The sequence below is a fragment of the Pelmatolapia mariae genome, linkage group LG1 (genome assembly GCF_036321145.2).
Source record: "Pelmatolapia mariae isolate MD_Pm_ZW linkage group LG1, Pm_UMD_F_2, whole genome shotgun sequence".
NCBI classification, from domain to species: Eukaryota; Metazoa; Chordata; class Actinopteri; order Cichliformes; family Cichlidae; genus Pelmatolapia; species Pelmatolapia mariae.
Genome location: NC_086227.1, coordinates 30,117,664 through 30,134,117, shown reverse-complemented (window position 1 = coordinate 30,134,117; position 16,454 = coordinate 30,117,664). Strand labels below are relative to the sequence as shown.

Sequence of the window (16,454 nt, the reverse complement as noted above, 5' to 3'; positions counted from 1 at the left end):
GCTTTCATGCTGTGATCGTTTGCAGACTATAATATACTTCTATATGGCTCCTGGCATTGGTCTTGGTCTCCCAAGTGTCTGGCACTATGTTTTGTTCATAATGTCAGTCGCTGATCAAGGCTCATTCTCCCTATTTGATAAAACATATTGCAAGTTATTGAATAAGTACAACAAACTTAAAGTTTTGAAACTTAAATCACTGCTAATCTGTTGGGAAGTTTGTATGCTCCACAGCGAAAACTGTCAGAAAGCTACCCCATAATGTTGATTCTGTTCATCTGGAGGTAACATTTTTAGTCCTTGAAAGATTTTGTCATTCATCCAAGTGACTTCTTCTGTCTCATCTGACTGCAGGCTTCCCCAACCTTTAAAACATTACATTTGTATAATTACTGAAACTAGCACCACTGAAGGTAAGGCACAGCACCATTGACTAAAACTTTCATTGGTGCTAGTTTTGGTCAAATGTACTGTTAATATGGTAAAAGAAACTTGCAGACAGCTTAGAAGTGATTTAAGAAGTCACTGTGATGAGTAACAAAACATTTCACCATCTTAAGATGATATGTCCAGATGAACAGAATCAATTTTCTCTCCTTACTGAGTAGGTAGGGATCATTTTGAAAATTTGCTGTAGAAATGAATGAATGCTCACATTTAAAATGACATAGATGCATAGATACTTTCCTCCTGTGGCCTTCTGTCACAGGAGGGGACTACTTAAGTCCTTATTGCAATTCATTACATGAAACAGATGTCAGATCTAATGCCATCACTTAATTTGTTTTCACATCTATGAATAGAACACTTCAACACCCATAATGGAGCTTTTACAGCTTGATGTTGAGGTCATCACTTCATATACTTAATTCACATACTTAAGAGGATAGAGGAGATCTGAAACATTTAGCTGCTTTAAACCAACAATTTCTAGTTTCCTCTATTTTCTTTACAGTCTTTATTTATTTATTTTTTTTACCGCACCCACACAGGCCCTATATGAAGGTACACCATCCAGTGCAGTCCTTACAAAAGCAATATGACCCACTTAAGCTTTAAGCATAACCAAGGCATAACCTTGTAGTCCTGATTATTAATTTATAATGTGTTTGCAGAATGCCAGGCATCTGTCCTGAACTCATTACCACTATGAGCAGCTGATGAGTGAGTGGAAAGGCCCACTCACATCAGATGTACCTTGAGCAAAAACATTGAAGCAATTTGTGTCTCTTCAACCCATAGACAATACACTTTGAATAATAACGTAAAGGTCTGTTAAGGTGAAGATGGGTATATCTTAGGTCTGTGAGTTTAACCATCCTATTGCCTGACCCATTTACTGTGTGTTCTCCTTTTTCTTTGGATAGTAAGTCTCTTTATCGTTTACAAACCCAATTCCCAACAAGTTTGGGTGTTGTGTAAAATGTAAATAAAAAAACAGAATGCAATGATTTACAAATTTTATAAAGCCATATTTTATTCACAAAATAATGTAGAAAACACATTAAATGCTTAAACTGAGAGTATGTACCATTTAAGAAAAAAAATATTTTTTTTTATCTCATTTTGAATTTAAAGGGAGCAACACATGTCAAAAAAGTTGGGACAGGGTCATCTTTATCATTGTGTAGCATCTCCTATTCTATTAACCACAGCCCATAAACATCTGGTGACTGAGGAGACCAGTTACTGGACTTCTGGGAGAGGAATATTGTCTGGTTTATTATTGTCTGATTATGTTGCTATAAAAACCACACCTTTCAGCACAGATGGTGCCTTTCCACATGTGCAAACTTCCAGTTCCTTTGGCAGTGATGCACCATCATGCCAGCAGACATGCAGGCTTCTGAACAGAGCATTGATAACACGCTGGATTGTCACTCTCCTCTAGTTTAGAAAATGTGGGTGTGAGGCCATAACAGAATCATGTCTGTTTTTAATGGAATGCCCCCTCAAGGCCCGAAGATCATGGGCAACCAGAATTCCTTTTTTGCCTCGTCCTAGAAATTTCTTCAGATTCTTTTTATGATGATATTATGTACTGTAAATGATAAGGCATGAGTCTTAAGAATTTTACCCTGAGAACCATAATTCTGAAATTGTTCCATAATGTGTAGAAAGATTTTCGCAGATTGCTGAATGTCTGCCATCTTTAGTTCTGGGAGAATCTTCCTCTCCCAAGATGCTCTTTTTATACCCAATCACATTACCGATCTGTTGCAAAGCAAATGAGCTCTTCAAATATATTTCATGAAGTAAAAAACTGCCTCTGTTTAATCATTCAACATGTTTTTATGTGCTTTTGGGAATTAAATGTGGGTTTATGAGATTTGCGTCCTAACCTTTTCAGAAATTGGTTTGTAGAAGCATCACTTATGTTCTCCCCTCAGTCAAGCATTCTGTGTAGGCTTGATTTCTGGTGTATGTCCACAATCTGTTAGTGAAGGTTCACATTGCTCCATGTAAATAATAACATTCCAGTGTCCATCCTAACAAATGCTTAACTTCAAACACTTAACTGTCATGCTCTTGCCATTTTAATGAGCCTCGATCAAGTGTTTCAATGCAAGCCTCCAAAGGTTGATTCTGTTCATCTGGACGTAGCATTTTCAGTGGGAGAACATCCAGATGAACAGAATCAACCTTTGGAGATTTACTTACCTGGACGATTGAGAATGCATCAAGACGTTTCAATGCAAGCTGCATGAATTTCTCTGAATACAGCTTCAAACCTCTCTGCAGTTTAGCCTGAAGGCAGGGTAGGATTTAAATGAAATACAGAACACAATTTTTCTAAATACTTGATAATGATTTTATTTGTGTATATGCAAATCTGACTGATGCAAAACTTCTGTGACAGCTACTTGATTTAAAAAGTGTGTATTTGAATTGCTAACAGAGCTGTAAATCTTGGCAGCAACCCTGAAGGGCGAGATCAGGATCAATGGGTTCACCACTGTCTAACGTGATATTTACTGGTCCAGACTGCCAAAGCTTACATTTCTTTCACTGACATAGGCTCCACCGAAGCCCTGAACAGAGTTGTGATTGTGGCACCACCTCAGAATGCTACAGTTGTGCTTGGACATCCTGCCGTGATGGAGTGTATGGCTCAAGGCCACCCGAAACCACTGGTGTCCTGGAGCAGACAAGGTAATACTGGCAAATTATCTTACTCTTTTTTCTCTCTGCCTCTTAGCCTATTGTTTTTGTACTCTACTGCATCTGTCTTTCATTGTCAGTGCCTCACTTGCCGTTTATCTGCTAAACACACACAAACAACAAACATCAGCAAGTGAGGATCAGATTTGCAGTAGCTGCAGTTGTAAAGTTGGTGTTCCACTGATATTAGCTGTCTCTTTTCAACTGCTTTATCCTGCATTGAGTCATGCTTTACATAAGGTGATTTGTCACATCAATTCATTCACACCTCCACCATTTGTCCACACCCACCCATACACACACATGAAATGTTAATGGGGAAAAAATCCTTTCACATCCTGTGACTCAGCAACATTTGAATTTGCAAAGAATCATTGTTAGAATCAATTCTTAGAAGACTATATATGCATTGGTCATTCTGGTTATCATTTGCAACGTGGCCGTTGGAGCTTAAATACTGACCATTTCTTTTTCACCTCGTATTTTTTAGTTGGTGGCCATAAATCCTCCACAAAATGGCGGACAAAGTAAATAAGGGTCTATATAGTGAATAGGGAATGATTTCACACAGAGCCTAGGAGTGTGCCAATGCAGAGAGCTCAGTGAACCCAGACTGAAAAGTCACAGAGCCACCTGTTGGTCAGTTTTTGTGATTACAGGTCAAATCCCTCCATGCTCAAAGCAACATCTCTGTCTTTTGTGCTGTTTCTCAGGCAACTGAAAGCCTGAGAAATGAGCTCAATTTTTCTCAAGGCCAGTGTCCTTTTTCTCCCATCAGCACGATCTCCTTTGTTCTCTCTTGCTTTCTTCTTTGATCAGACGGAAAGCCCATGTCTACTGATGTGGTCGTCCTTGCAACTAACCTGGTGATTAGAGACACAAGGCGTCACCATGCTGGTGTCTATGTCTGCCGAGCCAACAAGCCCAGGACCAGAGAGTTTGTCATTGCTGCTGCTGAGCTGCAAGTACCCGGTAGGAGTTGTGTTATGTTCTCTTTATGAAGATTAAAGCTTTTTCATGGAGACACCAATGTCAAAAGGTTGGTTCTCAATTTAAGGCATTTCTGAAGGAGCACTGGCTTTCACATAGACCTCTGTTCATTAATCAGGAGGAGGAGAAAGAAAATAAGGAATCATACATAAACCACAGTCTCTTAAATTATCAATGTATTTCCAAACTGACATCTAAATATACACACTCTGTTATGGAATTGTTCGTCTAACTGCTAATGTTAATGTCAAAGAGCTTTTTTTTAAAAGATGGGCATGCCTAGCTGGTGTCTGTTAAAATAGATACATTAATATATTATATTAAAGATGGGCTTTTAAAAACCAAAACTAGCAAAGCTCATTTTGATTTTAAACTGAAAATGTGTTTTACTTAGCAATTTTAACTTTGGCTGGAAACATTTAACATAAATGTGTCTGGCCTTCTCACTTGCTGGTGAATATCTATAAACTGACATTTGGTTTGATTTTTGGTACAGGAAGTTCTTCACTCTCTGGTTCATGCTTCTAGTCCAGTGATTAATCCTGTTTTTCAGGGTTTGATCGTAACAAACCCAAAATCTAGACATTTTTTGACAATAATTAAGTAGTTATTATTATTATTATTATTATTATTATTACTAATAGTAGTTGTAGTAGTAGTAGGTTTAGCAGTATATTGCTTTGTAAGACATGTCATTCACAATGCAAGTAAAGGAGGCAAAAAGTCTGCTGCATTGCATATTGGGAGGTGTAGGCTAAAACTTAGAGTTGTGATGGCTTCATGTTACTTTAAAAAACATGTCTATAATAAAGTTGAAAGATGCACTTCTTGCAAATTTCATGTGCCTACTGTTATTAGTTTTCTCAAAAATGTTTTATTAGATGTTTTCTCTTCTTTTTCTAAGGGTCCATATTAAAATCTCATTATCATGAAAAAAGTGCAAGCGCTAGGTCCCTCCAATTTTTTCATGGTGAAGATCTGGTACTCTCGCTCTATGAATATGGGCTCTCATGATAGTACCTCAAAGTAACACAGAATAATTGGAGTCCCTAAAATATTTCATGTCTCAACTCTGACAACCTGTAGAAACCATATTTTTGCAGTTAGGGGACTTTATTTATAGCTTTCCATGTACAAGGCATATAAAATTGTTTAAAATAATACACATTTTGTGAATGGTTTCACAGGTATTAAATACTGAATATATAAAAAACATTTTCATTAAAGTATGCTTTTCCTCAAGTATGACAACATGTACCAAATCCAAATGAGCATTTTTAGAGAAAGCCTCTGAAGGAAACAAGGCTATAAAAATACCTAAAAACAAGCCTACCTACATCTGTTGAAATACTTGACAGTAGGGACCTGAAATGTTCCATAGTTCCTATTAACCCACTTAATCCCAAAATTTTCCTTGCAAAATAAGTGCATGCATTTTACATGCACTTTACATGCACTACACACAATATGTGCAATTGTAATAGGGGGGTTAAAACGGCAACAATTGTTGCCAGTGGGATTAAAAGGGTTACGAAGTGTATCTTTCAATTTTTTCAGGCAAAGTTGAGGTGTTCAGGTGGTAGCCACTTCATGAACTGACATGGAATGACCTCAGACTTTTTCTTCCAATTCTCCAGCCCCCCCAGTGATTCTTCAGGGCCCAGAGACAGTGTCCCTCTCCCGGGGAAACACAGCCAGGTTTTTGTGTAACAGCTCTGGAGAACCTCCTCCAGTGTTGCACTGGTTGAAGAATGGCCAGCCTATAAAGTCATTCAGACGAGTAAAGATCCAAAGCCCCGGAGTCCTGCTAATTAACCAGCTGGCTCTGGAAGATGCAGGCTACTACCAGTGCATAGCAGAGAACTGGCTTGGCACAGCCTGTGCCACTGCCAGGCTGACGGTCATTGTGAGGGAAGGTCTGCCCAGCCCTCCTCGCCACCTTTCTGCTACACCATACTCCAGCACAACTGCCCTGCTCAGCTGGGAGAAACCTGAGTACAACTCAGATCAAATCATTGGCTACTCTGTGCACTGCCACAGCACTGCAGGTCTGTCTCTGTGTCATAAATCTGTGTATGTGAGGCCACATGGCAAGCATGCTTACATTTGATTTGAACGTTTTCATCTTTCAGGCTCTGATAACGGGGAATATGAATTTGCAATGAACAATGACACCACTGAATATCTCTTCAGAGAGCTTCTGCCCCATACTACCTACACATTCTTTGTGGTGGCTTACTCTCCCATGGGTGCTAGCAGCCCGTCTCTGCCTATCGCTGTAGAGATGCTGGAGGATGGTGAGTAATCACACTGATATACAGATAAAATAGAGCTACAAAGGTAAAGTAAGAACAGCCTGAGTTGCTTCAGTCACTCAAAGAAGATATATTACAAGCTTGTCAACCTTGCAACTACTCAGGACATTTAAGAGCTCATGAGTCATTACTATTAGTGGTATCATTGAAAAAGACGTAGTATGTAAACTCAATTGAGCATTTTCCTTTCAACTGTTTTTTAAAGTGCAATTCAAATTTTCATACCATTGCCACATAAATGCAGTACACATTTAAACATTAAAAAAAATGTTGTGATGCTTAAAGTTTGACAAAATATGAATTGGACAACTTGTTTTTCTTTTGTCCAGTAACCATGCACATCTATAGCATAGGTTTCTTATATGTGTCAGAAATCTCACTTTATTCTTTTTTTCCTTCTTGAAGTGCCAAGTGCCCCTCCTCAGCTGTATATAGCTAGCACTTCCCGCACAGACGTCAAGGTGAAGTGGCATCCGTTGTCCTCAGAGCAGAGTCGTGGAGTTGTTACCCACTACCGCATTGAGTACAGCATTTTAGATCAGCGTAAGTGTCCTAGCATAAGCTGCACAGAGAAAACAAGAAATACTAGCAGCTGACTCGTCGCACCTGTTGCCCAATAGCACTTTGGTTAATGTTGTTACATTTCTGTTGCTTTCTTGTTTGCCACTTTCATGACTTTTTATATAATACCTTTTTGTTTCGCAATACTTTTCATATCCCACTGATTTATACATTAAAGTTTCTTTCAGTTGCATTGACTCAATTCTTGAATGACAGTGTAAGTTGCCAAAACAAAATGCGAAAACCTTTGACGCGCCCCTTATTCTTTGTAAGAATAAACAAAGCACGTTATTAATTGCAGAATACTCCAAATAATTATCAAAACAACTTAATAGGAGTAATGTTAATCAGTTTTATGAAAAATAGAGCCCACATCCCACAGAACATAAAGGGAGCTTTTACATTTTATATGCCTAACAGTCTGCTCATAGAAGAATATTTTTTAATCATCAAATATCTTTATCAGTCTTAAAAATCCTATGATAGTCGTGCTCTATTCATGACTCACATCATTGGCATGTGTTCCCACAGCGGACTCTGTGTTTTCCGTGGAGGTCGGGGGGAATGAGACACATTTTACACTGAGAGGGCTGCAACCCAGCCAGACTTACCTACTGAGAATAGCTGCTGGAACTGCCATTGGCTTTGGGGTTCCTTCTGAGTGGGTTCAGCACAAGACGCCTCCCATTGATAGCGATGACAGCATGGGTAAGAAAGACATTAGATAATAGTTTACTTAACAAACATAGTTTAAAGTGAAATGTTACATTTTTTCTGCATGGTTAAAATAAACTGAAATAAATTTCCCTAAAGTAAGACAATAAACTGCATCTTTCTTCTTGAAGGCACAGTTCATCTTGAATTTCTTCTCTTACCAGTAGAACTCTTTATCCAGATTGTTCTGGTGCAAGTTGAACTCACTCCCCATCAGTACACAATGATGGGTTGATTTTCAGGGCAAACTGTCAAGATATCTTCATATTAACTGCCTTTAACACCATCTTCAAATACAATATCAGTTATATCTAGTGTGCTAGCTCACCTACCACTGTGTTAGCTAACACTGAAGCTTTGCAAAGGACGATGCCATTAAATATTTATATCCTGTCATACTGTCACAAATACAAGCCTCTCTTCACAGATAGATGCAAGCTTAATTCTGCACATTCTGACATCATTGGCAGGTTTAGTTCACCACAAAACAATTCTTGCACAAAATTGCTCACAACAAGGTTGGTTTTTTTTTTTGGTTACCTGTTCATCATTTCTTGAAAGAGCCGAGGCTGCTGAATTTTTCAAGCTGAGCCATTTAATTCCATTATAATAGAGAGAGGACAGACATCTCTACAGACAATAGCTCCAAAATCAAGTAAATCACACCTACATAATCTAGATCAATGATGGGAAATTAATTTTCCCATGGAGCTAAATAAGAAACTGGGACTGTATTGGAGAGCCACACCAATAGGCCATCAACAACAGTCCCAGATAGATAATACTAGAGGCCTGAAAAATAATATTGGACTGAAAAATCCCTTTGTAACATGTCTCACAACATTAATAACTCAAAGTAATTAGATCCATGCATGGGCACACCCTTCACTCTCCTTTCTCCTGGTTTTGGAACTCACATAACTTCACACTATACTTTAGAAAAACACAGAATAGATGAACTGCCTACTGCACTCATGGGATATCAGGTAGCAGCACTATAAGCATCTTATGAAATTATAGCTGTAGTGAAAGTCTGATGGTTCATTTAAATAATACATGTATCTGGAATTAATTCATTTTTTTCATTCTTTGTTTTTTCAAGTGATCTTTGCTCCTACCGAGCTGAAAGTTAGAGCCAGTGTGAACACACTCAATGTCACATGGCAGCCCTCACCCAATCACACGTTGGTCTCTGGTTACAAGCTGTCCTGTCGAGAAGTCGAGGCTGAAGAGACGGCCAATGGGGAAAGGACAACACAGACACACACCATCAGGCTCCGTAAGAAGGCTAGATATCATCTCCTCACTGGGCTGGGTACGTTTTTGGAAGCGGCCTCTCCGTATATAATAATGTTTATTGTTTTATAATCTTCACTTTATCTGCAGTTCATTTGTTGAAGTGATGACCAGTTGGAAAATATTCAGGGTTTTTTTTTTTTTTGGTACACTGACCACATATCAAGATTTTTAAGGATGTTTGATTCAAGGCCGATGACTGCTGGGTTTTTTTATTTACCCCTGTCCTTGGCAGAAAAGTAAAACGAAAAGTAAAAAAAAAAACAACCCAAAAGCCAAATTCAACATTTCTTTGAAAAGCGTCATTCACGTTAGAGCATTTGGCTACAGGTACCACCATAAATGCCATTTGTTGTTAGCATGCAACATCCTTAGAGATCTCTAATTGTACGTAATAGGAATATCATTGTGTCTCCTTCTGTTCCTGTATATTTGTATCAGGCCCTGACCGGCAGTTTGAGGTGAGGCTATGGGCATTCAATAAACAGACAGATGGAGCAGCTGCAGTGTGGAAGGGAAAGACAGAAAAGCCTCATGCACGTAAGCTTTCTTTTTGAATCTGTACATGTACAAATAAATGAATGAATGGAACACATTTATGTCTTGACCTCCATCACCTCTATGGTGTGATGAAAAAGAAAAGAAAAATTACACTTTCCAAGAATCAAAGAAAGTAAAGCTCACTTCCATGTTAAAGCACCAACAACGCCTGGGCCACCACCTCCACTGCCCCCGAGCAATATCCAAGCCACAGCCAACAGCTCTACTTCCATCTGGCTGCGATGGGAGAAACCGCGGTTCAACAACGTACGCATCATCAACTACACAGTGCGCTGCAGCCCAGCAGGAACCACCAACGCATCCATGGTTTCCTATTACACCAGGTCAGAATACCAGGCTACACATGTGAAATTGAATGATGTTTGCAATATGTAAGAGATATTGCACCTGAATGACACAAATCCTGATAAAGTCACTTTCACTAAGCCTATTTAAAAGTGGTCTTAGTAACTATAAAAGGATCCTAATAAGAACTCTAATACTCAGATAAACATCTTCAGAAATAACGTATAACCTCAAGAGATGTAATATTGTTCGAATGAAATTGGCCCTAAGAATTACAGATTCCTGTGTTTTTTTGTACACTCTTGGTATTTGAACTGATTAACCCTCTCCCCTTGAAAACTGCTTTAAAAACACCTTTTTGCTTGCTTTCTTCTCTAAGAGCAGCTTGGCTTCATTTCTTAAAAGAAACTGTTTTCTATTCACTAGCAGACAGTGTATTTTCATTATCAGTCTTCAGAGTATATAATTAAATGTCATATTAAAAATAATAATATTTTCCTTAATAATTTCATGCCCAATATGTACTCACTGGATACTTGAATAGTTACATCTTTCTAGTAAATAAAAAGTCTTCTAAATAAAAACTCATCACACCAGACAATAGATGTCCAATCTTCCATTGTCCAATTTTGGTCGAGACTGTGCAAATTATATCCTCAGTTTCCTGTTCTTAGGCAGGAGTGACACCTGGTGTGGTCTTCTGCTGTTGTAGCCCATCAGCTCAAAACAGTCTAGATGTTCTCATCTGACCTCTGGCATCAGCAAGGTGTTTTCACACAAAAAACTGGCACTCAATGGATATTATGTCCTTTTCATTCCATTCTCTGTAAACCCTAGAGATGGCAGTTTCTGAAATACTCAGACCAGCCCTGTAGCACCATGCCAAATTGAAAGTCACTTAAATTTCTTCCCCCTTCTTATGCTCAGTTTGAACTTCAGCAGACTGACCATGCCTACAAACCTAAATGCAATTTAGTTACTACCATGCAACTAGCTGACTAGAAATTTGCATTAACCAGGAGTTAAAAAGGTTTACTTACTAAGTTGCCAGTGAGTGCAGTAAATAACTGATGAAGATGAATATTAATTAATTAAATATGTTATAGCAGAATATTTAAATAACCTTAAATAACCTTAAGACAGCACGTGCGTTTTTACATGTGATTTCGACATAACCTATACTACTACCCATTCAGGACTCTCATCTTTGTATATTCCAGCTCTGCACAAGAGATTTTGCTTGGGGCACTGAAACCCTTCACTCGCTATGAGCTGGCAGTGCAGTCTAATGGAGCGAATGTGGTAGGACCCTTTAGCGGCACTGTGGAAGAGTCCACTCTCACTGACCGTAAGTTTTCAGCTTCAACCTGGATATTTCAGAGTTGGTTTTCTGTATGCTGTTGATGAAAAAAAAAACAAACCCTAAGCACTAAATCTACTGTAGATGGTTCTTGACACATATTTGGTTCAAGAACTCAGATTAAGTATGCACTTCAAGTGAATCCTCCAACCATCAGGTCTTCTTTCATGTATGTGAAGCAGAGAAATGAAAACTCCTTTCTTTCATATTGTTTTCGGTCCACTTGAGTAAGTAAGTCACTTAACCTTAACATCTCATAAAGAACTACTCTGAGCCAAAAAAGAAAATGTGCTTTTAAATGTGTATCAATGTGTGGGACCCTGTTTCTTGCAGAAATAGAGAGTACGTGACAAGGAAACTACAATATTTCTTTCTTTCTTTTAAGTGGGCAAATAAAAAAAGGAAACAAAAATCTAGCCCTTTAAAATGATTTAAACACAACCTCAGATGAACAACACATGACATACTACATGATGTCAGCCAAAATGCAGAAGCAGTGTATGATAAACTAAGTACACTCTGTGGTTCAGTACCGTTTAAAACCACCTTTAGCAACAATAAATTCAAGTAACTTGAAGTAATTATTTTCTGTTTAAACTAATCAGTCTCTCACATTGTTGTGGAGGAATTTTGGCCCACTCTTCTTTACGCTGTTGCTTCAGTTCTTTAAGGTTTGTGAGAATATATTTATGCACGACTTAAGGTCTTGCCACAGCATTTCAATCTGATTGAGGTCATGACATTAACAGAAACTTGCTGCACCTTATTTTTTTGCAACCCTGTTGTAGATTTGCAGATCGACTTGTGATGTCCCGTTTCAGCCAAGTTTTAGCTCTCAGACGGCCTAACATTTGACGAAACTTTTGTGAAGATATGCTCGGTTTGGTGTTCTATAGATATAATGGTGTGCATTATGTGCTGTGCATGCACAGAAATCTGTTCATTTTTTTTTTCCCTTTTTGGACAACAGCACCAAAAGTCAACAAATATTCAGAATTACCTTTAAATAATAAAAATTTAAAAAAAATTGCATCTAAAGAAAAAAAAAAATGAAAACGTGCAAGATTTAACCTTTTGATTTAAACATATTCCAAAAGGCACTATCTTAGTAGGAAACTACTAAAACCCCTGCTTTTATACTTACACTTGCTGACTGATCATCAGTAGCAACCAGGTGCTGCTAATCAAATGATTAGCAGCAAGGGTGCACCTCACACACTGCTTCTGCTAGCAAACCTATACAAACAAACATACATACCCTATGATCATTATTGTTTGATGCCGATATGTTATATTGTACCATACTATTATATATTATGACATTCCATTTAGTGTTTAATTGAGCCTTCAAATGTACAAATATGTACGATTGCAGGATTTGTTTAATATATTTGTATACAACATGTCCTAGGGAAGGCTTATGCAAAGCTTCATCAAGACTGATCCACTTATCTTGGAGGAGATAGGGAACATACAAACATGCATGCATATATGGTACGATCATTATAGCATAATGATGATATTGCCTTGGTGTAATATGTTACGTGTTGTCGTTCATCTTTCAGGTCATATTTAAATAATTTTTCTGTGTCCTGATAAACAGAACTGAAAAATAGTGCACTTTTTTCATATGACTTTAACAGCACACTCCTTTATAAAAGTTGAACTTTTTGTTGGATTAACTTATGATTATTATGCCAGTTTTATTAAATTGTGTCAATGTTCTTCTCCAGCTAGCAAGGTAATTGTATGCAGTTCATCCTCAGATGGTGCAGCTTATGGGTATGAAGGTGTGTGTTTGTGGATGCAAGTGAGTGTGTGCTCATTCATGTAAAAATCAGCATGTTGGCTGGCTAGTGGTTTGCAAACATAGAAATAAGCGGGTGGTGATAATGACTGACAACCAGCTCTAATAAAACACCCAAGTGTAGTAGTAGCTCTCATTCTGGCCAACAACTTCTCTCCCAGATGTGAGTGATAAGTGCTGAGTGGGCCACTTTTAATAATAACATTGCCACCAGTAACCCCATCATGCTCTCCACTACTGTGTGTGATCACCTGGGCCCCTTGTCCTTTCTCCTATTGCCCTGCACGTCCCTTCTCTCCTGTACCCAGGTGGTGGGGACATGAGGACACAGATGGTTGTCACACAAATATCAAATCCCCCACAATGACAATATACATTCTCCAGCTGTGAGGCCTCATTTCTGGGCTCTAATTACTGACCTGACCCTCCCTTCCCCTTCAGGGCCCTCCACACCTCCCGAGGAGCTGCAGCTGACTATGCTGGACTCCTCGTCGGTGCTGGTGAGCTGGCACCCTCCACTGGAGCCTAATGGTATCATCATCAGCTACTGGATTTTGTACAGTGGCAACCTCAGTGAGCCAGAGCATTTATGGAAGAACGTCTCCCAGGATGGTGGGTGTTTCTTTTCACGACACATAAACAGCATTAAATGTTTTTTTTTATATATATTTACAGTAATATTTGCTCTCTCTATGATACACATTATTTTGCATATTTTAAGATTTGTTTTCTCTCTTACAGGGAGTATTACCAGTGTAGAGGTCCAGGGATTGGCCAGTGGCACTCGATATTTTTTTAAGGTGGGGGCATCTACTGAGGTGGGGCCAGGGCCTTACTCACCTATAAAGGAAGTTCACACAATCCATCAAGGATATGGTATGTGTCAAGCAGAGTTTATATGGGTTATATAAAACTGCAGTTTTGCAAACCATGAAAATGCATTATTTTCATTGCACTGTTACTGTAAAAGATTTAATGTGGTTTTATATAGTCCTGTGGGAAAGCAGAAGATCTGAAAATTGATTTTTTTAAGTAACTGAAGTGCCAATGTTAGAAGTGAGCAAGGATTTAAAATGCTTAATTAGAAATTGACCACACAGGCATTTCTGTGGGTGTTTTTCATTGTCGCATACCGGTTTCCTCTGTTTTGTTTTCTGATCTTTCTTGCTGTGTTACAAGCACACATACACTCTTAATGATAGTCACACACTTCCTGTATATGCACATAGTCCTTCTAATTAAAGTAAGTAATTTGTCTCAGCTGGCAGAGAAAGACTAGCTTTCCATAAGCTTGTTATTTCTCTTCTCCTAGTCTGCATCTTAAATATATTAAAATGTAAATATCAAAGGGTGGCTTCATCACTGACCCCAGGGTTAATTTTCAATTACTGCTTTGTGTACATAACAGAATTTGCTGTGAAAAGTACTTTCTTTACTCTCATGTCAATTTGTGATTAGGCTTGCAGTCTCACTACATACTTTTTAATTCCATCAGTCAGCGTTTTAGCTTTCGTAATTATTAAATGCCCTGCTTTTCTTTAAACACAGAGCCATTAACTTCCCCAAGAACTATTAAGCATTAAAGCACTTTAGGAGTTATGCTGAGGACATGCTATCTGGAATATTTTTATCAGTGCAAGAAGCAGCAAAATGCTGTTTTGTTTTGTTTTTTCTTTTCAGGCAAATGTCCTAATAAAAAAGGTAGAGTAACAGTTTTATTTTGTTCATATGGGCTTTAATAGTGTTTCCAGATAGCAGTGGAAGTGGGACTGAGATAGCTAGTCGGCTGGGAATGAGCTACTGCCATCTGTTTCCTCTCCTCTTCTAATCTAAACTGCCAAAAACACGCAGCATAAATTCATTTTAATGAAGGTCTGCTCTTAAATGTTGCCCATCTCTTTGCTGCTATAAGCTTGACTTACCTGAAGAAATCAGTGCATTTTAGCAGGCCTTATATTACAGACCTGCACAAGTTTTACAAATAATAGTATTTTTAAGACTGGCTTTTTTGTACAATTCATGAATCTCAGGTAGCAGATCAAATATCAAAATCTGTAAGTTATAGTCAGTATATCTGGAAGGGCAAAAAAGCCCTGTTGTTTATACTAATAGATTTTTTTCTTTTTCCATGTTATCTCAATTTTTAACAGAGCTGGACATCCATGCAGTGACAGGCATTATAGTGGGTGTGTGCCTAGGACTGATATGCATCCTCCTTTGCATGTGTTTCAGCTTTCGTAACAGCAAATCCAGGTATGATTACTCTAGAGTTTCAGCACTCATACAGTGGCTATGAATGTCTTACTTGTTTTACTGCTTATGAACAAAAGGACACATAAAATAGAATGTATCTGTGTGTTAATGTTTGCTCTAAATAGGGAGCTATCTGGGGCTCTGGACTCTACAGCTGTGATACCTCAGTATAAGAGAGGAGGCTGCCCCATTCCCTCCAACATACCAGAGTGCAGCAACAGCTATGAGTTGGAGACACTGATGCCGGCAGGTAGCCAAGAGTCTGGTCAGCCGCCAGCAGAGGCCCCAGAAGAGCAGAGTCTGATGGCAAGTGCTAATCCATTGAATGGGGAAGGTGATGCCCCTGCACCTGAACCCAAGGTCTACATCTTCAAGGGGAAAGTTTATTTTTAGATGGGCATTGGATATTTTCTCTCTGTGTGTTGTATATATAGAAACTTTCCCCTTTTTTCATTTTTTTTCTTTATAACTCTCACATTTTGTTGAGGGAAAATACTAATTCTGGTGTTTCAACTATGTTGTTCATTTTATAGGCTGCCTGGAACGGCTCTGTAAGCCATAACTGGGCCAACAGAATCACAAGATACAAAGACACCCTAATAGAAGATTCTCCAACACTCGTGAATGGAGCTCTCAACATACTAATCACTGATAATGGCATGGTAATTTATTGAACAAAATACGACTTATATTGTCTATATTAGGCAACAAATGTTCTCTCAAACACTTTCTCCAACTGTATTTCTAATTGACAGTTTAGTAAACCCAGCCGCACATCACATTTTGCTAAACCTTTCACGCTTACAGTTTAATATGCTACTGTCCCTGTTTCACCCTATTAAACTTTTAAATCAACGAATAATACATTTCAGAATGAGGTTAACAAAATTCGTGACTGGTGATTGATTTTACCACCTGAAATCATTATTTTCACTGCCAGATGCTATCATAAACATCAGGCTAATTAAGCTAAATTTAGCTGCGACAATTGACTTTTTAATGCATCCCGTCTCTAAATGAGGCCTTTAATGTGCATTGGATGGCTTTAAATAGTAGATAATATTGTTTTAATAAAGTAAAATATTGTTTTAAAAGACTAAGTCTCAAGTTGCACATCACCAGTTAAAGGGCGGCATACTCACGTCTTTGA

The 16,454-nt window shown here is 38.3% G+C and overlaps 1 protein-coding gene across 2 annotated transcripts in view; it reads left to right on the top strand.

Annotated features, from left to right (window-relative positions):
• igdcc4 (immunoglobulin superfamily, DCC subclass, member 4) overlaps positions 1–16,454 on the top strand; it is a 54,363-nt gene that overhangs the window by 31,803 nt on the left and 6,106 nt on the right. The window contains exons 5-20 of one of the 2 annotated variants that reach the window (XM_063478381.1): positions 3,019–3,153; positions 3,982–4,134; positions 5,790–6,200; positions 6,285–6,449; positions 6,873–7,010; positions 7,560–7,736; positions 8,845–9,057; positions 9,480–9,578; positions 9,736–9,922; positions 11,105–11,232; positions 13,493–13,663; positions 13,793–13,927; positions 14,732–14,752; positions 15,202–15,304; positions 15,430–15,610; positions 15,838–15,966. In XM_063478381.1, the coding sequence (XP_063334451.1) occupies positions 3,019–3,153; positions 3,982–4,134; positions 5,790–6,200; positions 6,285–6,449; positions 6,873–7,010; positions 7,560–7,736; positions 8,845–9,057; positions 9,480–9,578; positions 9,736–9,922; positions 11,105–11,232; positions 13,493–13,663; positions 13,793–13,927; positions 14,732–14,752; positions 15,202–15,304; positions 15,430–15,610; positions 15,838–15,966 (2,546 nt within the window). The remainder of the gene's footprint in view (positions 1–3,018; positions 3,154–3,981; positions 4,135–5,789; positions 6,201–6,284; positions 6,450–6,872; positions 7,011–7,559; positions 7,737–8,844; positions 9,058–9,479; positions 9,579–9,735; positions 9,923–11,104; positions 11,233–13,492; positions 13,664–13,792; positions 13,928–14,731; positions 14,753–15,201; positions 15,305–15,429; positions 15,611–15,837; positions 15,967–16,454) is intronic. The other variant, XM_063478391.1, reaches the window with a different exon arrangement.